Genomic DNA, 24,438 nt, shown 5'->3' with positions numbered 1-24,438 from the left:
GGTGAGGCTGGTTCTCCCACAGCAGCTCCGCCTCGATGTCGGTGACGGGGTCCTCCTCCTCCGGCTGGGGAGGCTCAGGGAGGTGAGGAGGAGGAGGTGGAGGAGGTGGAGGAGGAAGAGGTCGCTTCTCGTCCTCCTCCACCCTCAGGTCGTCTGGGTCGCATCTTCCTGATGGACAACAGAGAGAGCTAAATTTATAAAGAGCAATTCCACAAAAATCACACCATCCTAACCTGAACACATATTACACCTCAGCGCCCTCCTACATCCACCACCCTGATCTAAATAACTTCTGGCTCACAAATATGAAACACCTTAACACCAGAATTTAAAACACAATCAGAACTTGAAGCTTAAACAAAGATGTGAACACTGAATACTTGTTAAATCTGTGCTCACATGCTGTTTGAACATAGTTTTAAAGCCTCACAAAGAACACAAGAGGCTGCAAATTAGCTTCAGCTAGATGCCCTGTAGACATCTGTTGTGTTGTTTATCTGTATGGTCCCTGTTAAACAAACAAAAATATAAATAAACAAACATGACAAACAATATACCTGAGATCAACATTTTGCCAACTAATGAGACGATAAGAATGACAAAAAGTGCCAAAAGTCTTTAGCTGACTAGACATTTTCTAACGATTCAGTCAACAAAGACAGAAGAAGTGGAGCTAATTTATTATAAAGAATTTAAACTGATGGAAAGCCGTCTTTCTTTATTACTCTGCACTGATTTCATGATAATTTAACACTTTACAAGAATCTGAAGGGAAGGAAACATATGACTTGAAGGTTTATGCTCTCTGGGTTATTAACGTACATTATCCATTTATTTGAAAAAAAGCACAAGCTGCAGATCAACGTTCAAATGAACCACATATTTTTTCACATTTTCAAAAAAAAAAAAAACGGAAAAAGGACAGAAAATTCCAAAATATGTTCATGCTGGAATGAAAACTTTGGGGGATATTTACTGAGGATTTGTGGCCCTTTTTTAATCACTAAACAGTCAAATTACATTTCTACTTAACTACTAAAGCGCCACATGACGGTTAAATGGAAGAAAACTGCTGAATAGCGTGTTTGGGCGGCGGGTCGCCCACTAATCGGATGATCGGCCACATGTTGAAGTGTCCTTGGGCAAGATAATTAACCCCAGACTGCCAGATTCCCTCTGATGGGCGGGTTGGGACCTTGCATGCATTCAGCGTATGAATGTGTGCAAATGGGTGAATGTGACTCGTAGTGTAAAAGCACTTTGAGTGTTTGGAAGATTAGAAGTCCAACTAGTACTATACAAGTACAGCCCATTTACCATACAATATGTATTTTAAGGCGTTCCTGTTTAGAGATGAAAAATATGGGCGGAGGAAATGGAAATTCATACAAATATCTGCTGCACCTGATTGATCAGCTCAGATGTTTCAGATAAACAGGTTTAAAATCTGCAGCTCTGTTTTCTCTCCCAGCAGTAACATCAGAATATTTAACTAATATTTCCTCACAGGTAGAGTTCCTCTCTGCAGGAAGAATACACAAAGCTGTCGTCTCTTCAGATCTTATTTAACGGTACATTGTGTTAATTTAGACGCTAAAATTAAATCTCTCACCCCTGATGGCTTCATAAATACATGTTGACACTCTGATGTTTCTTCCACCAGAGGAAATATCTTTTTATTCTTTAACATCTTCTTTGTTTATTGTTTTAAATAAATATAATTGATGTTGCAGGAACTGTTTCTATGAACATTATTGTTTTTAGTGAAACAAAGCAGATCCAAACATGAGTGACGTCATCATCGTTGATCTGAAGATATTTCCTCTGCATACTGAGTAAATAAATTCTTTCTCCATGTAAACACACCTGGTTGTTGATCGTTATCATTTATAAGTTATCATTGATCATTTCTCACCTCCTCTGGGGTCGATGATCTCGACGGTAGCGGAGCTTCTCTGTCCCAGGACGGCGTTCTTCGGGTTTTTCAGGGTGACGGTGAAGATCTCGTGGTTTTCCTCCAGACCGTCGTCTATCAGGTAAACGTTCCAGGTTTTCACACTGACTCCTGGAACAAAACATCAGAGCTGCATCACATTCAAACACTGAAAGACAGCTGCTAAATAATAGAATAATATGCTAATCCTGCCATCTGAAGCTCTCTGATTGGTTGTTTCTAACAGCAATGCTTTCTGGGAGTTGTAGTTGACTTTTGTTTTAATGAAGCTGATTATTTTCAGCTCAGGAGAGTTTCATGTCCATGTTGAACTGATCCAACAGAGAGTCACCTGACACTGTCTATGTTAAATAAAGCAGAGTAGAACAGAATAGAGTCCAGTAGACTCAGACCTGGATCAAACTGGATCAGACTGGCGGTGCTGTGAGTGAAATCTCTGCCGGGTTTAGCCGATCCTTCCTCCACCTGCAGAAGCACGATAATAAAACAGGTACTGAGCTTCATCAGCTTAATAAAGAGCATTTTCTTTATTGACAGAACTTTTTAAAACTAAATTCTTGCTGTCACAGTCAGACCTGGATGGCAACGTAAGCCGGGTCGATGCTCTTCCCGCTGCGTTGGATCTGGATCTGCAGCGTTCCTGCCGTCTCACAGGTTCTGTAGCAGGTTGCCGACAACTCCACCCGAGACCAGGACAACTCCAGTCTGCAGGAGACACTTGGCTGAATCCTTCATATACTGAACACAACACACTCACACACTGACTCTATTCAATAACGTAGTCCTCACTGTATTATCCAGAGTCAGAGATGTCACTGCTGAATTTTTAGGGACCGAGCCCAAAAGGCAGAGGACTACTGTAAGACAGTTTTTACCTGTAATGCAGGTTCAAAGCTTCTATTCAGCTTCAGCAGTCTGAGTTAGTCATATCAAGTGGATATCTGACACATTTACAGTCTTTTTAGCATCTAATTCCCTCTTTGTGTTTCCTCGGACAGTGTTTCCCTGTTGAGCTGCAGGTGGAAGTATAGTAACAAAAAGAGGAACTTTGGCACTAAAAAGACTGTAACGTTGAAAGATATCTACTTGATTTGACTCATTTGGACGCTGAAGCTTCATATTAGCTTCAGATAAACTTTTAAATACATTTTTGCACTGAAGGAGGACTGTGGATTTTGTCCTCCATCACTTCCATTGTAAGGTCATTATGAAGGGATCTTCTAATGGTCAGTATGTCCTCTTTAAAATCCATAATGATCCCCAACCATCCCTGATCCTTTGGTTAGATAAACCTACATTTCGGGCAGCATGGTGTTTCCTGCCGGGTCAGTGAGGCGGAACTGGAAGCTGTCTGCCGTCACCTCCATGTCGACCGGGAGGACGAACACCACAGCTCGCTGATCCAAGTCCCGCTGTGTGAAACGACCTTTGATGTAGGCGCCTGGCGGGGGACGAGAGGACAGAGTCTCAATCCAACTAAAGACAACATCGAGCTCCTAACACTGCAACACAACGACTAACAGACAGACAGTCGACCTGTGAGAGCGTTCTCCAGGTAGCCGAAGTGTGGAGGTCTGCCGATGGAGAACTCCAGCTCCTCTGTGGGGCTGTCGGGGTCGGAGGCCTGCAGGTGTTTGGAGGTGATGAAGATGCCGAAGCGTCCGCCGCCCAGATCCACCACCGTGCTGGGACTCCGCCTGGTGGTCAGACTGGGAGGTGTCCGGTCCACTCGATCCACCTGTAGGCAACAGGAGACATTTATAAAAACATTTATTACCGTAAGAACAGAGCAGAGGAGCTGTGAGAACCTGGCTCAGAAGTTCTGGTACTTTTTCAGGTATTTTCAGTTTCTGCTAGTTTCTCTTCTACATTTACTTCTTGAACTTATTGGTTACTTTACATTTCTTCCAACTTCATCCTGTCTGCCTGGTGTTTCTGATTTTATTTGGTTGTATTTGATTTTCTTTTTCAGATTGGGGAGGAACTTGTATAATAATGGAGGCTGTCAGCCTGCCTGATGTAACACACACACAAGCACACTCATATGTACATACACATATAATATATATATACATATAGATATTTATTCATTTGTTATAGGTAGGACACATGCACACTGCACTTTACATACACTCATGTTTTATACTCTTCTTGTTGTTTTTGAGGAAGCCTGTCCAGTGTAACAAACAACAAACAAAAAAAAGAAATTAATACAAGCAAATCAAACTTATCTGAACTGGTTTAACTCACAGCTACACAGACATCCTCTCATTTCTACTCTCCTTAAACCAACATCAACAACAACGTCCCCTTAAACAGGCCTTCCAGTCCATCTCAGCAGAACCGTACTGTATTTCTCACAGGTGTGTCCTTTACTTTATACCAACTGGTGTATGACAATGTCACAAAACACATTAGCATAGCACAGCGTAATCCTCATCACAAGCCACAACAAGTAAGAATCACATAAGATACTAAACCACACATTTGATTCAATTCAACATATCCCCCATGCTTGTCTAACCTATTACATCACTGGCGATGTCAGCAAGAGTTTGAAAGCAGGAAGTCATTGAGGTTACTTCCCCTTTGTCTCCTGTGCTGCGTCTCAAATCGCTTCACTTCAGTACTTACACTTAACATTTTGAGTGCATAAATGTGTTCACAATGAGAAGTATGCACTGTGAGAACCTGCATGGTGCACTCAAAACGGTCAAAAAGTTGAGTGTGGGACAATGGACACTTGGCTACGTAGCGGAAGGGGAGGGACCGCTTTTCAAACTGGAAATGGCGGCCGGGTACGTTGTAACTACGGTGAACATCACCACATTATACCAATATAAGTTATACATGTGTTTTTTAGCACTAAGCACCACTATACTGTTGTCGGATATAAGCCATCAGTATGTTTTTTGGGTTAATTTAGCAGTCTGTAATTTGATTTGATAGCACGAATGCTAACGCTAGCTAATGCTAATTGGCGATCGTCATTTCCGGTAAGTGCACAAGGACTGTGTTTGATTTGAGACGACACCACCCTGTCAAAATCCGCACACTACGTCAGTAAGTACACAGTGTACACAGTGTACTACATGAACGTGAACTAACAGAAGTATTTGAGACACAGCTCTGGAGAGCATGGAAGGTACAACAAAACCTGGGATAGCATGTGACAGCAATGCTACATATATGTTATAGATATGTTAGATAAACAAACACATGACAAGTAAAACAAATACACAGTGTAATGGGGACAAATTAACTCTTTTTATCTGTTATTATTGCTTTTATTATTTTAAATATATATTTTTTTCCTTACTGCATTGTTGAGGAGCTGAAACAGAAGATTTTTACTGTCTTATACTGGTGTAATGAGATGAAACAATGTAGAAACTTGAACTTGAAACTTAATAATACTAATTTAAAATTACACATTGGATTAAACAAAATATTTTCCAGTGACAAGTAAAATAAAATGCTTCAACAACATTCAGGTTATAATCAGAAAAACAGAATAAAAGGAGTAAAAACAATCAGACAGAAATATTCAATCTCTAAAAATAAGAAGTATAAAAATAAAAGTATAAAACAGTCAAATGGTCAGACTAATATGTTGAGAATATTGCTGCTTTGCTCTCTGATAATAAACTTTCTCTACATTATGAAATGATGTTGAGTCCAAATTTAGTATCTCTACATTGTCGACTGTCTTGTTTTAGTTCAATAATATAATACATTTTAGAGATATAACTGCCAATTAAACAGAAAATCTTCTTGGTGTAAGTTAAGTCTCAAAAATCTTGACAAAATACAATAAAATTCATTTCTGTTGTGAGTCCAGATTAATCATTTTTTTCTCTTTGGCTCTGACAGACGTGCAGTTCTGTCGTCCGGCCACCGGAGGTCGCTCCTGTCATGTGTAATAATCAGATCAGAGACTCTTATTGATCTGTCCACAGTATGTGACACACACACACACACACACACACACACACACACACACAGACTGTCAAACTGAAACTGATCAGTTATCAGATGTTATTAAAACTGTCCCGATTGATTATTTTTTTTAGTCTAGTTTAATTTCTTTCATTTCCTCTGACTTGTTCATACAGTATTTAATTAAAATGTTGCTTTATGAAACAATCAGTAAATAATATGACATCAGTCAACAATTATTGTGATAATTAACTAACCAGTGATTTTTTTTTTTTACAATAGGGTTCTTTAATATAATAGTAAATTTTGGTTTTGGACGGTTTATTGGACAAAAACAACGTTCATTTAAAGATTCTGTTTTCTGACGTTATTCTGACTGAAAGATTAATTGATAATCAAATCATTATAAATTTAAAAATATATATATTTACCTCCAAGTTTCTCTTTCTGTGACTGAAACAGTCAGACAGGATACTTTTACTTTTACTTCAATTTAATTTCTTCACAGTGTTTTTCTTGTTGTACTTTATGACACCTGCAGCAGTTGATATGAGAAATATCAGGAATTCATTTTTCTTCTCAAAAGAATCTTTTTAGTGACTTTAAAAAAAAAAAAAAAAAAAAGCAGTTTGACCGTCGGACAGATGAACTGTGGATCCCTCTGCTCCTCAGTGTGAAATATTCATGAAGTCTTTGAACACACACACACACACACACACACACACACACACACACAGGAGGCAAAACACTCACCTACTGTACATGTCATACACATTTACACCCAACACACACACATTTCAGAACTCAGCTACCTGCAGGGATTAAACAGCACATAGAAAAAGTACCTTTGGAGAGTCGAGCAGCACAAACCTGGAACGCTAAGAAACATCACATCTCTGAACCTCTTTCTCCAGATCTATAAAACATTACTGTAAAATCAAACATGCTGTTATAATCTGGAGTAGTGCGGTTATGTCACTGTTTTACTCTTCATCTTGTATGTTTTCTTTTTTATATTCCATCAACCTGCCGGGGAACTGCAGATGAAAATTAGCCTGTAATTTTCTAAATCCGGCACATTTACATGATGGACTCATGTTAATTCATGTGCATTGTCCCTTCTTAAATATAATAAACATAAACATAAACATCCGTCCTATCAGAAAACAGCCTCCAGTCCTCTCAGAGGCTCAGGACAGTCGGCCCGGCCAACGTGTTAGCCACCTGGCTGCCTGTGTGTGTGTGTGTGTGTGTGTGTGTGTGTGTGTGTGTGTGTGTGTGTGAGCAGGTAGCATGCAATGGGTGGGGTGGGGGGGGGTGGAGGGGGGGGTCAGTCTTGGCTCACCTGCTGCTCTCTGCTTCAAATATTTATCAGTGTACTTCAGTCAGCAGCTTCACCTCTAACATCAACCAGCAGCCTCGACGGGAACAAACATGAGATCTTCTAAATATGCAGATTTCAACTGCTGGATGTCGAGTTCTTCTTCTCTGGCTCTAGCTACAGCGGTGGAAAGTCACTAAGAACATTTACTCAAGTACTGTACTAAAGTAGAGTTTTGAGGTACTTGTACTTTACTTGAGTATTTCCATGTGATGCTACTTTATACTTAAATATTGTACTTTCTACTCCACTACATTTATTTGCTTCTGGCCAAAAAATTAAAAACTTCAATGCTTTAAAGGTTGAAAATCGCTGCAGGAGAAACATAGATGTCATCTTTTTTTATTCCACACACTACCACTACCACTATTCCTACATTACCCACAATGCATACCACTTTTACACATAGATCACCTGGAAACATGCTGAGGTGGAGTTCTGCTGCATCGATTTTGATCCTTTTTTAAAAACTGTCAATAATGAGTCTGACGATGTTATAGGAGTGTAACGTTGAATCTCAGTTCTCTTTTAAAGACAAGTTTTCCAGTAATTTACTATTTCCAGGATTGCTATATTGCTGTCAAATTGGCTTTAAAGCAATAATCTGTAATTATTCCACATTAAAATGTGTAAAAACAACTAGACCTGTGTTATATATGTTGTTGAGTTGTGTACTTACATTATCCCAAATGTTTACAACAAGTTTCAAACCCAGAGAAATCTGTAATTTAATCAAAGTAACGGACCGTTTCATTTGGTCGCCTGTCGATGGCGTCATACCTCCTCTACCAAAGAGTAAACACGCACCAGATGCATACGGCGGCGCTGTGTTTGTCCGCTACAATGGCGTCTACCAAAGAGTAACTTACACACATACAAGATAATACATCGGCGTTGTGGTTGTTCCACACAAACTGTTATAAATGGACTTTTATTCAGTTTTAAGACACATTTTCATGATGAATTTAGGTGGTTTTTAACTATATCTTTTAGCCAGAAGAAGGATTTTAGTCATTGGACGTCTGGATCTTAAGTTATCAGAGAAATAAACTGGACAAACGTTAGCAGCAGCTCGGCTAACAGCCCCTCCAGGAAGTCCGGTGGTCACCAAACATCTTCAGAGAAATATTGGTTTTTTAGGTGAAACAGCTTTAATTAGTATTTTAACGAGTTTAATCTGCGTGTGCGTTTGTTTAACACTGGAGTAATCCTATCCTGGTGAAGCTGGTTATTTAACGACGAAGACAACAACTCCCATGATCCCTTGCTACTTCACACTGTCATCACACTCCGTCTTTTGTTATTGTTTTGATTGAGACGCCTAGCAGCTGAAATTACATGTTGTGCGTTTAAGTTATTCCTGCTCCTCAGAGGATGAACCGTTTAGGTTTTAATGACCCTCCGGACAAACTTTACATTTTAGCCCCACAACTTTTTTTTATTTTCCAACTCATCAAACTGAAGATACTGTTTGTATCAAAAAACAACTAGAAATACTGTCTCACGGTTGTAAGCCTCCGCCGACCAGTCCAGTTGCCGTTTATTGTCTGTCCAGATTCATATAATATTTGTGGTGAAGACTTTAATAGGAATTTAATGAAACAGTCACCACAGTTTCAAGGATTAATGTCACCAGTTCAGTATCCGACCAAATGTGAAATATAGTGACAATCTGCTCTTCTGCTCCTGAGTTATGGCGTTAAATAACAGCCAGAAAAGTGTTTTTGCAGAACATTATGATGTCACAGTGAAGATGACCTTTGACCTTTTGGATATAAAATATCACTTCAACATTTTATCCTATTAGACATTAGTGTGCATATGAATTATTGAGTTATGGCCAAAAATGTGTTTTGTGAGGTCACAGTGACCTTGACCTTTGACCTTTGACCACCAAAATCTAATCAGTTCATCCTTGAGTCCAAGTGGACATTTGTGCCAAATTTGGAGAAATTCCCTCACAGCGTTCCTGAGATATTGCGCTCATATACATATCCAATGAGCCAATTATGTCTTTACCAAAAGTCCATTAAACAATATTCTTTTATATCAAAACATCTAGTTTACAAATATGAGATAAAAGATGACCAGAAATTGTTTTCCGATGACAACTTGTCCAGACAATAAGATTTTTGATCAAGAAATAAATTAAAAGTTGGAGCAGTCTCGTCTTTCCAACACAACAAAATAACATTTTATTGCAAAAATAAGTGATGGTGATAAATATTCTTACTCTAAATATATCTGTGTTCTGATTTAGCTGCGTGTTGCTCCACTACTAGTAAGACTAAGACTAAATAAATCACTGCAGCCTTTAGGAAACACTAACAATGGTTCACCTGTATGTTAAAGACAGCCGGCTCTTCTCTCAGCTGTCCGAACTCCAGGTATCCTCTGTTGTTGCTGTCAGTTGGCAGGAAGTAGAACCTGTCGATCTCCGCCAGGCTGCCCAGGTCGTGCCGGTAAGCCAGGTTCAGGTCGTCCACATCCGTCTGGGTGAACCTCAGCGGCGGCGGCGACGGCAGCGGGACTCCTCTGAGCAGCAGTCTGCCGTAGCGCGGCGGCTGCGTGACGACGTAGCTCAGGTTAGCCACGGCTGTGTCGGGGTCGGTGAGCTGCAGCTGGTCGGCGGTGATGGTCTCTGTGGCGCCGTCCTGCAGCCGGAGGCCGGCGTTACGGTTGAGGGTCGGCGGGATGCGATCGCCGTGTTCGATGGTGAAGTGGAGGATCCCGCTGCGGGACGAGTCGCCGTTGGTGACGACGAAACTGAGAAGACAAAACTACATTTAATCTGTTGTCATAACAGCTGTTTATAAATCCAGAATTAAAGTTTGTATGTGAAGCCTTTAATAATGTCACAAATCTTTTTATTTCATAAATTGTAACTCTATTTTAACTCCAGTATTATATAGTTCACACTTTGTTTAGTTAGTAGATTAAATTATGTGTTTGTGCACATTTATACAGTTTTTAATCTTGCATGAACAACAGCCATATACAGTATATAATCTGTACATAAACAGAAATGTAACGAGACATAGATGATGACGTGTTAACCTGGTATAATGTTTACAAGACTCAACATCTTAATTTAGCCTTTTGGTGCTAACACTTGCTAATTAGCACTAAACACAAAGCACAGCTGAGGGGAATGTTATTAGTTTTGCAGCTATTTGGTCATAAACCAAATTAAATTTAGTCCAGATGAGGGCGCTACATGAAATGTCAGGAGATCAAAGTTATTATAATTCAATCCTGAGGGGAACAGGACTGTCTGAATGAAATTTCATAGCAACCAATGCAACAGTTTTGAGGAGAAGTCAGGAAATTCCTCCTCTGACAGATGTTGAGGTATTTCAGACCAACATTGTCTTCCATAGAGCCGTGCCGCTAGCATAGCTAAAAAACAGTTTGTGGTTTTAGGACGAGCTTCGTGCTGAAACTGTCTTGTCAGTCACAGTGAGGATGCAGGTTTGGTACCACGGAACCTGAACAGAGACTAAAACCAAAACCTGAAGTCCCGGGTGGATGGATACTGTCACATCCTGCCTGGACTTTCTGTTTGTGTTTTGGACTCTTTGTGTTCTTTGGGGTTTCCTGTGTTACACTTCTGTTGTCAAGTCTTCCTGGTCATATGGTTTTGCTTGTTGTGGTTTGGGTGGCTGGTTTAGAGGACCGCCTTTGTTGGTTATCTTAGGGTGTTGTGTACTTTGGGTTTGTGTTCATGGTTATTCTTGGACAGTTTGTTGTAGGTTGTATTGAGAGTTTGTGTTTCCCTGCTGTGTTCTTGCGCTCCTCTCTGGCCGGTTTTTCTCTCCACACCTGCCCGGTGTTAGACTCGTCAGCCCTGCCCTGCTCCCTGTGTCCCCCCTCAGCCAATCAGCTCCCTGTGTCCCCCCTCAGCCAATCAGCTCCCTGTCTGTTCCCCTGTTTCATCACCTCGCTCTCCTCTCCTGAGTTCTCCACCCATCTCCCCACCTGCACCTCATCTCCTCGTTAGTTCAGTTAGTTTTTAAGTCCTTTGTTGTTCTGTTTAGATGCCTGCTTGCACTACCTGATCCATCAGCTTTTGTTCGTGATGCCTACGCCAAATAAAGAATTTTCTTCAGAGCTGCTTCGCCTTCAGTCTTTGCATTTGGGTCCATTCCTGCTACTCATCGTGACAGAATACACTGTTGTTCAGCAAGAAATACTTCCAGCAGTTAGGGGGCGTTCAGACCGACATCTGCATCTGCATGAAAAACGCAGCCCTCCTTTTTATTTGAATGGAGGCACTGCGTCGATGCAGCGGGGGTGTCCGGGAAAAAAAAAGTTCAACCTGGCTCAATGTCATCCGGCAAGGCACTGTTTTAGCCAATCACATACACGCAAGCGCAGATTCCCGGTGGGTTACTTTTTAACGTGAACACCGTATTCGACTGTTTACCTCATGATTGTTGCGATGAAAGATAAAACAGTTGCTGCCGTGATAAGTTCCCAGAGTTGTAAAATCCTGTTTGTGAGTGTTACAAACTGCTGTGTGATGTTTTGGTTTTTGATGCATAAATCTGTAGCTCCAACTAGACTTCCTGGATTGTGTTTCACTGTCTCATCGGTACCTCAATCAACACGCCAACGCCACCGCTGGCCCTTGTTATGTTTTAACACAGAGCTGATTTTTGTCTGAATGTTCCTTTACTCCACCTGAAACCACAAACTGTAGTTTTCATTTCAAACAAACTAGAAACAAAATGTTAATTAGTGAGCTTTGGAAGTAGGTGTTTTTATTTAACTTTGGATAGGTTCAGGCTAGCTGTTCCCTCCTGCTCTCAGTCTTTAATGCTAAGCTAGGCTAGCTCTGTACTTAAACAGAAATGAGATCGATATCTTTATTAATTTTAATCTCAATCTTTACTAAAATAATAATTATTCCTTTGACTCTTTACTAAAAGCTGGAGATCCAAAATGAGCAAGAAGAGAAGAAAAAATGTCTGTTAATTTTAGGAATGAAGAGCAGGAAGTTTCTTTTCCACTGAGAAATATATAAAAGTCATAAGAGCAACATACGACTCGAGGTGTCGTTTGATTATGAATCATTTAGAATAATTAATCTCATGACTTTCCCTTCAGTAACACTGACAGCAGCGTCAGTCATCAATCACTCACATAAAGGCCTGTTTTCATTTATAGCCTTGACCAGATCGTCAACACCACACACACACACACACACACACTGTGGTGACAACTGACAGTGCAGTGGACTTGAAAAATGAGGTGTGTGTGTTGTAGATTTTGTCCTCCTCTCAGCCCTCTGCCAACACAATCTGCCTCTCAGCCCTGCAGCTGACAAACTGCCCCGGGCCTCAGCATACCGGCCACCACACACACACACACACACACACACACACACACACACACACACACTCAGAGGCAGGTCCTGGTGTAACATCTGGCTCCAGTGTCGGCCACATTTGCCCAGGGACGGCAGTCTGTGGCCAACCAGCGTTGTTGTTATTCTCCTAATAATGCCCATTCATCATCTGCTGTCACGGCAACACACACACACACACGTTGCACAGGTGTGTGTGATTCAGATGTGGACACACCTGAGTCACTATAACAGCCGAGCCTCCGACTCCGACTGTCCCAATACAACACACGTTAATTCATTTTATTGAGCTAATACTAGGGCTGATATAGCACATTTTCTGTAAATTCAATGAACAGACATGGAAAGGCCTGTTTCTTATTACATTTTGAATGAACCTTTGTGCAAATTTTCAATTCACACTTTTCACTTGGTAAAAGAGGTGTTTGAGTTTGATGAGGGGGCCTAATGTCTGCGGCATAATTTGCAAAATACAGTTTTCTGGTCCGTGTCAGACTTTTCATACCCAAACCCACGTCTATATGACAGAAGTAGCTCCTTTCTTAGGTACGAGCTCCTCGTTGGACTCCTGGACAAAACGTCGTCAAAAGACGAAAGATATTGCCGTTAAAAGTGTGATTTGCGACACCACGATATAAACGATATAACATAAAATGAAACGATATACGTGTTTCATCTAACGATATATATCGACATATCGCACAGCCCTAGCTAATACTGTAACAAATATGGACACTAATCAATCTTAACACCATTAATATGTTTTCAGTGTTACATATAAATACATCAGTCCTGCAGGATTTTGCAACAATTTTTTTGTGCTTATTGTGGCTGAAATGTTTGATTTTGCGGCGACAATTGCGATACAGTTTGTGATGTTTTATGTGTGTTTGTGGTAAAATAACTTAAATAATTTTTAAATGTATTTTCTGAATATGAGAACCATGGGCTCAAAGTTATATAAAAACAAAATACTGTACTTGAATCCATTTATAAGCCTTATTATAAATGGATTAATTAAACCTTTATTAAATAAACTTTCAGCTCAACTTTAGCACCAAATATAATCATCAATAATGCCATTAAAATAAATCCACTAACATAAAAATATAGTTTCATGTTTATGTTTGAGGTAGATTACGTCCATCTTTGCTGTCTGAACAACATCAGCTTGTATTCTTCTGACTGACTGAGTCAAACCTCATTTGAGAACATTTGGGAACATTTGGGAACATTTGGAAACATTTGGGAACATTTGGAAACATTTGGGAACATTTAGGAACATTTGGAAATATTTGGGAACATTTGGGAACATTTGGAAACATTTGGGAACATTTAGGAACATTTGGAAATATTTGGGAACATTTAGAAATATTTGGGAACATTTGGGAACATTTAGGAACATTTGGAAACATTTGGGAACATTTGGGAATTGTGTTGCTCGTCTAATGGCGTCGTTTTTGTTGGCAGGTGAGATTTGTCCGTCTTCCACCTGAATGCGCCTGAATCTTTGCTGAATGCCGCAATGACGTCAGTTTCCAGCACACCAAACGCCACGATCGCTCAAAACCACAAGCGCTCCGTTGAGTTGGCCGTTTCATGTGGAAAAGTTGTGGTAATTTAGCAAAACTGAAAGCACTTCTTGAATTTGCGTAGATTATTGCGCTCACAAAATCACAATTTCCTGGAGGGACTGATAACTGTATTAAAACTCTTTATCAACTCGACTCCATTCACTCAACTATAGATTCAGATGTGGGACGCTTTATGCCTTCGTTAATCTGATGGCAGTTTAACATGTTGGTCTCATGTCTGTTGAGTCAATCTTCCTCAGTGGAACCAGAAACATTTGTGCAACACTTTGAACACGTCACTAAACAGATCTAACATCACTGTAATACATTTATTATCTCAATCTTCATGTCTGATGCACAAATAAAATAACTTTAATAAACTCTGGAACGCCAGTGGCCCTTAGCCCCCCTACTTCCGGCGCCAGTGCCTCTACTTCCTCCTTGAGATGACGCCATGTTTGCACATGCCCACAAACAGCCGTCCGTTCTGTAACCTTTGTTGCTAAGGTGGTTGCTAAGGTGGTTGCTAGGGTGTTTCCATGTGTTGCTCACTCTCATATTTTAGATCACGTCATTTTCTACCTTGCCGACAAGCTTATGTCAGTTCATCACGCATGCCCATAAAAGGCCGTCCATTATGTTGCCCTCATGCTAAGGTGGTTGCTAAGGTGGTTGCTAAGGTGTTTCCATGTGTTGTTCAGCTCCAACATGTACGGATGGATTTAAGAAGTTGACATTTAGAGTAAAGAAGGAGGAAAAGAAGTGAAATCCTGCTACTATAGTTTGTTTACGTAGCCTCCGGAGCCGGAGGAAGCTTCCTGAAGCTGACCAATCAGAACAGAGTGGGCTCATCAGGAGGCGGGGCCTTAAAGAGACAGGAGCTAAAACAGCCTGTTTCAGACAGAGGCTGAACTGAGGGGCTGCATAAAGGACCAGTAGAAGATAAATAAGGAGTTTTTAACTGGGAATCATGCAAAGATATTCCAGTAGAGCTCCAGAATATAAACATAGAGCTGGAAATGTGCATGAAATTTGTCCTTTAAGACTTAAAAACACTAAAATAAGTTAATATTTCAAGTAAAAATAATTCTTCCTCCTCCTCATCCAACATTTTAACTACTATTTCTTTTAATGTCTGTCTGCAAAGATCATTAATGTAAAACGCCATCACTTTAACAGACAAATAATGTTACATATTCCATGTCTGGAAGGCTTTTGTCTTCCTACCTGAACACTCGTCTCTCTGTCCGTCTGCTTTTCTGTCTGTCAGTCTTTCAGTCTTGGCTGTGATCTGACCGTCTTTCAGAGCCAGATAGCCAGCCGGTCGGGGCAACAGAGGTCTGGGTGACAAACCCGGGGTCTGCACACACTCCAGGTCACACACACACCAACACCCCCCCCCCCCCCCCCCCCCCCCCCCCCCCCCCCTTAAAAAAAAAAAACCTGCCGCCGGCCAAATTGGCTGGAAAAGCAGATAAACATACTGCAGCAGAAAAAGCCTCTCGTCTCCTGACACTGACGTTTTTTTTTTTTCTCTTCTCGTCTCGGTGCCCAGTTTTCTCTCGTCGGCCAAATGTTGTGTGTGATACTTTTTTGGGGCGCGGTGCTGACAGAAATATCCTCCTCTCACAATATGTAGGCAGATAATTTTGCCATTTATTCTTCTGATGTGTGCATAATTTCATGCTGTGCTGCAAAACAGCTTCACTTAGCCGAGAGGGCCAAAGTCAAAGAGAACAGCTGCTCAACACCAACAGAAACAATCGTCTTACTCTGGTTTATATGTGCAGATTTTGTTAGTAAAGTCTTTTATTATGGACTTAAAATACTGGGTCAAATTATTACTATTATTTTTTTATGAATGTATTTTTAGCCTGTTGTTTGCACCATCCTTTAGTTTTGTATTCTACATTTATTTTGAGTTGTCTTATTTACCAAAAAAAGCATCTTGGGCACAATAATGTCTTTCTGAATACATAAACTTTTAAAGGACCTTGTTAAAACTGCCACAGACACACTAAAAAGAACCTGAATCACAGAAAAAATGGAAAAGAAATGAACATAAAGTATAAAAGGCATTTAAAACATATTAAAACTGATTAAAATCAATCATTGATGGTGTGTCTGCCTCCAGCCTGTAGCTCTGGAATAAAGATTTGACAGGTTTGTTTCTATCCACCAGTTTTTATTTGCATTTTTCAATTTGCAAAAAAACAAAATAACAACCTGAGTTCTTCTTGTCTGAGGTGTAAAAGTTTAGCACCACCGACTGTTTATCTTGATGAACCAACTCCAAACATTCACATAACAGTAGAAGTTATAGTTTGCACTACATTTGGATGAAAATCTGGTTTTTGTTCATATTGTGAGTTTGATGACTGATGATGTTTTAAAACTTTGGGTTTGAGGTCTTTACTTCCTTTTGCAGGATACTTAGATATCGACAGCCGAAGCGCAAAACCTCCTATCTGCAGAATTTCCTGATTGGTGGATTTAACTTTGGATGATGAGAACAAGGAAGGTTGCTCATATTCAGTCTGTCTGCAAGATAATCAAGATAATCAAGATAATCAAGATAATCCTTGGTTGTGTAGAGAGGCTACAGCACGAATCACTGAACATTCATCTCCAGCGGACGAGGAAGCAAATACACTGAATTTAAGGAATTCTAGTTTACTACAATGTAGTAACTATTACATTTACTACATCTTTTTACCTGAAAACAAACTTAACTTTATTTTTAATTTGATTTTAATTAACTGAATTTAGAGCATCGTTTTGTAGAACCTCTTTCAACTTGCACCAAGTGCAAAAGCTCCTATCTGCACATTGCGAGGCATTAATATCTAGTCAGTATTAACACATAATATAATAATATAGTCCAAAAACAGTGTATTATGTGTTGGGTATCCTTAACAAATAGCATTCTGCAAGAAAACAAGTTTTTTTTTTAGTTTTCTCAAAAAAGTGCATTTTTCAGATCGGAGGTTTTGCTCTTCGGCCGTCGATATGCCGTCATTTGGCAGGGGAGAAGCACTTGATCTGTATGTCTATAAGTTTTCAACACACAGTAAATATCTGTATCAGAAGTGTCAGGGCTTTTATGGATTTTTACTTCCATTTTGCATCAACATGTTCTGAGTTCCCGTTATGCTTTCTGTTCACCTGAGCCCAGTTTTTCTGCACCATAAAGTCATGTTGTTTCAGCTCCAGCAGCTCCTGTCTGCACTGTAACTATGGATGTACAGACATCTATCACTGAGTTACTGTTGATGCTGAAGAAAACATGTAGACATGATTATGAGGCCACATCAGAAGTTATAAGAAGCGTTTTTGGACATGTTTATGACGTCTATGTGTTCAGCACGTCTCAGTATTATTAGAATTAAAGACTCTTAGATGAAGAGATGAGGTTTTTTTATGTAAATTGCATTAATCAGGTTCAAAGAGTTAATTGTTTGAAAGCATCTGCTGTCTTTGGGTTGGGAAAGTGTTTGTGAAACGGCCTCAAAAATGCGTCACATACAGTGTGTTTCTAAAATAAAACAGATTAAAATGATCAACCTTCTTGTAACCATAAACTGTATAAAAATAATGATTTGTGGACTTCCTGTTTTGAAGCCTCCAGTTTGGCATTTTGACTGTCGCCATCTTGGTTTTTTTGGAGCCAGAAGTGATGAGAAGTGACCATATTTGGACGAGAGGATAGAACGTCCAACTACAGCACCTCACTAAGGTCACTACTACTACTACCTAAAGCAGACGCTGCTTTATCGTCTATTTTACTCTAAATGGGGCCATAATTTAGAAAATGAACATCACGCTGTATTGAAGAAGACTTGAAACTAGCCATTAAGACCATAAACTCATTAGGAAACTGTTTAATGAGGTAATAAACCAAGTCTCATAGATTTCCAGACAATCAGATTTATTTTTGGAGCCAGTGGAGTCGCCCCCTGCTGGCCGTTAGAGAGAATGCAGGTTTGAGGCTCTTCCACATTGGTTTCACTTTTCTGTTTAATGTAACGTGTCTAATGTCTCACCTGAAGGAGTCGGTCTGGGCGTCGTGGCTGTTGTCGTGCGTGTAACACACTCGGTGCGCGGCTACGTCCAGCTGCGTGAAGGTGATCAGCGGGACGCCGGGCTGCTGGACGGCGTGGACGAGGCCGTGACGAGGCGGGACGGACACCGTGTAGATCAGCTCCTCCGGACGTCCCGCCAAGTCCGACGCCAGCAGGATGTCGGTGTTCAGGACGACGCGCTGCCCCTCCATCAGATGCACTGCCTTGCTCAGCAGCACTATGTCACCTGGAGGGCAAAGGTCAAAGAGGGAGACTTTAGTTGTATCATATGTTTGTTATTAGCAGTTGACATGTTTATATATCTATGTTTATTTTATTATTGGCACGTACAGTATGATTATTGGTTATTCTAATTTTCTTCTGTAAGTTTTTCTTCTTTGATAAATATATTATTGAGTTTTATGTTTTTTTATATCTTGTTATTTTTACAACTAAACTAAACTAATCTTTATGGTTTATGGGTGGTTGGAGCAGTTTTTAGCTACTAACTTACTGTATGTATTAAAGTCATTATTTTTGCTGATTATTCAAAAGAAATGTGGAAATTCATTGACATTTACTGTATTTTGAATGTTAAAAAACTGGTGAACATCAGATTTAAAAAAATCAATAAAACAAAAATTTGGGTAACACTTTGTTTTCCTGGAAATTTTCTGCGTAATTTGCAAGTATTTATGGGTAAATTTTACACAAATAATGCAATGTGGTACAAAGTATATCAGTTTATCTAGTGATGCCCACTAATTATATTTGGATTCATATGTAGTTGTTCATTTGCAAAAAAATCTTACTAAATTAGACTCTTAACAATTCTTTAACTGACCAATATTCACTCAGTTTTCAGTGTGTAGTTTTGTGTGTCAAACTACATATTAGCTTATTAGGTTGTTTCTTAAAAACTCGAATAAAGAAATGTCCTGAGAAATAAACAGAGCAGCTACTTTTAGCTGAAATTACTGAAAAACTTTCCTGGACAGCAAGTGATCCATAAAATAAAGTGTTAAAATGTAGTTTGACGCATAAAACTACACACAGAAAAGTATTTTTTTTCTGTCCGTCAAAGAATTATTAAGAATCTAATTTATTATTATTATTTATTTGCAAATTAAGAACTGCATATGGACCCAAATATAATGAGCTGTGGCCTACCAGCTAAACCAGCTTAACACTTTCTTAATTTTTCTCATAATTTGTAACAAATTGCACCACTTTTTCAGTAAAATGTCCTTGAAGTATAAAATTAAAGGACCTGTAAAATAAAGCGTTACCAAAATTTGGGTGAACATTCAATTTTAAAAAACTTGTTTGTTCATACTGTAAGAGACTCTGGATGAAAGAGTCCACTGACTGGCACACGTTTAAGGGGACATATTATAGAAAGCGAGATTTCCATTTATTTTCTGATTATAAAGCAGGTCGCGGTGCTGTTTAAATACTGTCAAGGTATTAAAACGCTCAGTCCACTGACACACAGTTCATGTTCAGAAACTAAACTGTGCCTTTAAACCAGCCATTTGGACTTCTGTAAGATTTCAACTGTATGCTCAGCGTCTGCCACGCCAAACGAGACCCTGCAGGCCCCCTGAAAGAAACAAAATATGTTTATTTATATTATCTATCTAATTTATGTGCACTCATTTCATTTCAGCTCAGTGTGAGAGTCTCTACTGTGTTTTGCTGTTTATTTAAGGTCGCGCTAGTTCCCCTCCTCTGCTCTGCTCTCTGTGTTTCACTGAGGGCGGGGCTTAACCCCTCCACACATACACACAGAGCGGAGCAGAAGAGAGACAGACACACGGAGGAAATGCGGCACAGTTGTTGGATATCAGGAAACACATTTGTCATTGCACAGCCTTCCAAAGGCAATCACAATTTACTAGTGAGTTTTATCCAGAGTCCTGCTTTTACTAAGCTACAGTAGGTTACAATCCATTACCTGTGATTGGCCTGGGTATGCGTCACTCAAAAAACAGTCAGCCAATCAGAAGAAGGGGGCATTATTTAGACTGAATGAGACAGAGGGGCTGCATTCATGGTTTGTACAGCTGTAACTAGGTGTTTTTTGACTATAAAAACATGCAAATGTTTGAAAATAGACCACAAAAATGAAAATATTAAACTGGGAAAGGAGCATAATATGACCTCTTTAAAGTAAAATACAGTAAAGAGACAGCTGATGGGAACAGAACTGATTTAAGTTCAACTTGGCAAACTGACACATCTAAACAGGCCAAAGTGTCTCAGTTGTTTGGAGCATTGTTAGAGGAGGAGGAGGAAGAGGAGGAGAACCCAGAGGAGTGAGGAGCACCCAGAGGGGGACGAGCCAACGCCACTCCACAGCTGCTCAACCACCTCCCCTCCGTTAATTATTCACCGGCTGAGGAGGTCGACCGTTTCTCACCTCGGCTCCTCCAGGATCAGAGGGCCCGGAGCCAGAAGGGCCGAGGCCTCGCCGCTGCCGTGTTCACCCGACTGGCAAAGCTGGCACGGCGAGCAGCGGGGAGGGGACACTCAATAATGTATGAACCTCGACCGGCCGGCGGGACCACGGAGGGCTGAGGTGTGTGAAGGTGCAGAGTCAGAGTGTGTGTTTGTGTGTGAAGCACATTCTTCTTATTGTTGTTGTCGTGTAAAAACTTAATGTTCTAACTTTGTTTAAAGGTATTTGTGATCTTTTTGATTTGACCCTTTATATATTTATACATTTGTGATATTTTGCTTTTAATAAATGAGTTAAAGGGGACATATCGTGCTTTTTGTGTTTTTCTGTTATTTATATCCTGTTCTGATGTCAGATGTCAAACATGGTTAAAGATCCAAAACTTGAAGTAAATATATGTAGAAATGTTGCCTGCAAGTCAAAAATCAGGGCTTCAACCTGCTCTGAACGCTTCGCTTGTGACGTTTTTTTCTTCCTTGCCGACAAGCTTATTTAGGGCTTAAAGAGACAGGAGCTAAAACGGCCTGTTTCAGACAGAGGCTGAACTGAGGGGCTGCATAAAGGACCAGTAGAAGATAAATAAGGAGTTTTTAACTGGAAATCATGCAAAGATATTCCAGTAGAGCCCCAGAATATAAACATAAAGCTGGAAACGTGCTGAATACGTGTCCTCTTTAAGTGGAGAAGGCAAATCACAACAGATAAGATTCTGGTTCAGTCTCATGAGCTAACGGAGGAAACCTGTTTGGGTTGATAAACTCTACAAGTTGATCAAGTCACTTCAGTCCACAGACATGTAGAAAAAGTATCCGCACCTGACTGAGAAGAAATCTCTATCCATATTTTTCTTATTGTCAACAAATGTCCAGATGTGCAGAGCCAAACCAACGATGAACTAATCTACTGACAAGTGTTGTTAACCAGTAATAGTTCATATATTGTGATTTCTAATTAGAGTGTCTAAAGAATTCAACCTCATCACTGCTATATTCTGAGTCTGTCTTACGACAGGTTTGACCTCTGACCTTTCTGCACGGTGTGGACAGAGATGAAGAAGCTCTGCGCAGGACTCTCGTTGTCCAGGTCGCTGAGGGTGAAGCGGAAGCTGTCGTGACCTTTGAACCCGGCGGCGTTGGCGGCGGCGGTGTGCGCGTACCACAGACGGTTCATCTCCACGTCATCCTGTGTGAAGTTCTGAAAGGCCGACAGCTCGGTCCAACCCGACTCCGTCTGCAGACGAGCCGCACGGATCAAGACAAGTAGCAGATAATAAAACAAGTTCTGATTTTTAACTTCCTGGATTTTATTGTATTATTTTAGTTTGAGCAGGTTAAATATACTCGCAAGATATAAAACGCACCTTCAGGTGCAGTTTGCCGAAGCGTGGCGCAGCGTTGAGGAAGTAGTACACCTGACCGGGGGGCGTATCCAGGTCCTCGGCCTCCAGGACGACGCTGGAGATCACCCTGCGCTCGCCAGAGTCCACCTCCAACCCTGCGTTCCTGAAACACCAACAAAGAAGACAACAATTAGAAACTGGTTTCATGTAATAAAAGGACCTCCTCCTTTTGTCAGTCCCTGCTGAAGCTTCTCATATTATGTAGTGAGAAAAAAAAATTGAACATAGAGCAGATTGTGGAGAACACAGAATGATGCTCATCAACCAACACTAAAGTTTTCAGTTTATCATCATGAGACAAAGAAAGCAGCAAATCCTCAAAACTGAAGATATGAAACTAGTGAAAATAGTTGTTGGTTATTTTTCTTTATCTATTATCGATTTAAGCTCAGCTCCTGGCTTCGGGAGCCCTTTAGCTCAAACTTGCAGCCATGTAGATGGACGTCTGATCACGTTCCCACCATGAACGAACCGCTCCAGCGTTGGTTTGTGACCCGACTGAGACCACTTCCTCTAAAGCATATGAGTCAAGCTCAAGGCCCGCCACGTCATTTCATGTGGCTCGCAAGAGAAAAAGGGCATTGACCGAAAACTACATTTCCCACAATGCATGCTGATTATGTTACCCACGAGGTGACGGTATCCCGCCGCTAGACTGCGATGTATCAACATCAATGTGATTTTCCCCACAAGTGGAATTGAGAAATATAAATAATGACCCCAAAATGTCCAGAAAGAGAAAAACTGATGCGGATGGAGGCAGGTTCAAGAAAGACGGGAAGAAGAAAACATGTTTGTGTTCAAGGAGAAAAAACGGTTCGTCTTCTGTGTTATGAGGCGTCTGTGGTCAAAGAGAACGATCTACCAAACACAGAGCTAAGGATGCCAAAAACAGCCTTCAAGAAAAACAACAAACTGTCCAAGAACTAAAAGGCAAACTGCAATAATAATAATAATAATAATAATAATAATACTAATAATAATAATAATAATAATAATAATTAGCAACAAGTTATTAATAATAAGTTGTGTTTGATGTTATTTTTCTTTATTCTCTTGGATAGTTTGATCGTTGATTGATGGAGTCATGTGGGTTTCATAGCCTGACAAATTAAAAAGCAACAAACAAACATATTTTTTTTACATCTATGCAAATATATATATATATATAATATTTGTAACTTGAATAAGTAATACATTCAGAGTTATTGAACATTACGGAGTAGTTACATTTAAAAGTTACATCTGGCCCTTCGAGGGCAACGATTATGCTGATGTGGCCCTCGGTGAACATGAGTTTGATCTAAAGGGATTCAGATCTGCCCAAATGAATCACACCAACCAGAGTCCCATTAAACCAGACTGAAAATGCTCCACAGAGGCAGGGTGAACGTGACGGGTGGAGGTGACGGATGAAATAATTGAACTCGTGGTTCTGGACGGTGGGGAAAGTGAAGGTGAGGCAAAGATACTGTGTGAGGTGAAGAAGAGTCAAAAAGCCTCTTCCTCCTTCTCAGAGTCATAACTCTCTGAACACACAGACATGAAACACATATTGACGTCATTCAGTGTGACTTAGACTCCCGAGGATTCATTATCTCTGATGTCATCACCAATAAACCTCCATAAATCCTCTTAGAGATCAGAGAAAAAAAAGATGCTGCTGACATTCTTCAGTATCACAGTAATCAGTGATAGTTGTCTGAACATCAGGAAGCTGCTAACAGCTGATTCACATGACTTTTAACGGAGTTACAACAACCCATCTGATGAGCTTTTACAGCGTCTTTCTCTCCTGATGATTTGTTGATATGTTGGTGTTTTCATGTAAACATCTGTCAGATTACTGAAAACATTCTTGTGGCAGAAAGAAAAAAGAAAAACCACTTAAACATCTTACCAGGCACGCCTATTTTTATGCACAATACTCAAAATATAAAGGTTCTTGTTCTGCAACTCTTTAAATTTTACAACCAAAACATCAGCATGAGTATAATAACTGAACCAAAGTTACAGAAGCTAAAGTTTTATTTAACAGGTTGAAATACCAGGAACAGCGAGTTCACTGAAAAACATACTGGACAGCAGGTAATGTTAAAATCACCACACCTCCCAGTACCAGTACCAGTACCAGTACCAGTCAAAGGTTTGGACACACTTTCTCATTGAATCGAATGGGAAGATCCTGTCAATCCAGTCTGAATGAGGCTTTAACGTGATACAAGCAGGAAGAAATTGAAAGTTTGAGTGCCAGCAGGTTTTTCCAGTGTGATCATGGAGATGTGGGGTGGTGGTGTGGGT

General features: G+C 40.2%; 1 protein-coding gene across 3 annotated transcripts in view; it reads right to left on the bottom strand.

The window, feature by feature from the left end:
* Positions 1-24,438, bottom strand: part of frem1b (Fras1 related extracellular matrix 1b) — a 66,550-nt gene that overhangs the window by 8,369 nt on the left and 33,743 nt on the right. For all 3 annotated transcript variants that reach the window (XM_067596075.1, XM_067596076.1, XM_067596077.1), the window contains 10 exons: positions 22,099-22,240; positions 21,764-21,968; positions 18,260-18,524; positions 9,614-10,040; positions 3,491-3,692; positions 3,251-3,395; positions 2,530-2,659; positions 2,347-2,419; positions 1,916-2,065; positions 1-168 (listed from right to left, as the gene is read on the bottom strand). The exon at positions 1-168 is cut by the window's left edge and continues 185 nt beyond it. In XM_067596075.1, the coding sequence (XP_067452176.1) occupies positions 1-168; positions 1,916-2,065; positions 2,347-2,419; positions 2,530-2,659; positions 3,251-3,395; positions 3,491-3,692; positions 9,614-10,040; positions 18,260-18,524; positions 21,764-21,968; positions 22,099-22,240 (1,907 nt within the window). The remainder of the gene's footprint in view (positions 169-1,915; positions 2,066-2,346; positions 2,420-2,529; positions 2,660-3,250; positions 3,396-3,490; positions 3,693-9,613; positions 10,041-18,259; positions 18,525-21,763; positions 21,969-22,098; positions 22,241-24,438) is intronic.

The sequence above is a fragment of the Thunnus thynnus genome, chromosome 8 (genome assembly GCF_963924715.1).
Source record: "Thunnus thynnus chromosome 8, fThuThy2.1, whole genome shotgun sequence".
NCBI classification, from domain to species: domain Eukaryota; kingdom Metazoa; phylum Chordata; class Actinopteri; order Scombriformes; family Scombridae; genus Thunnus; species Thunnus thynnus.
Note: the sequence above shows the minus strand (reverse complement) of the source record. Positions and strands in the feature narration are given on the sequence as shown.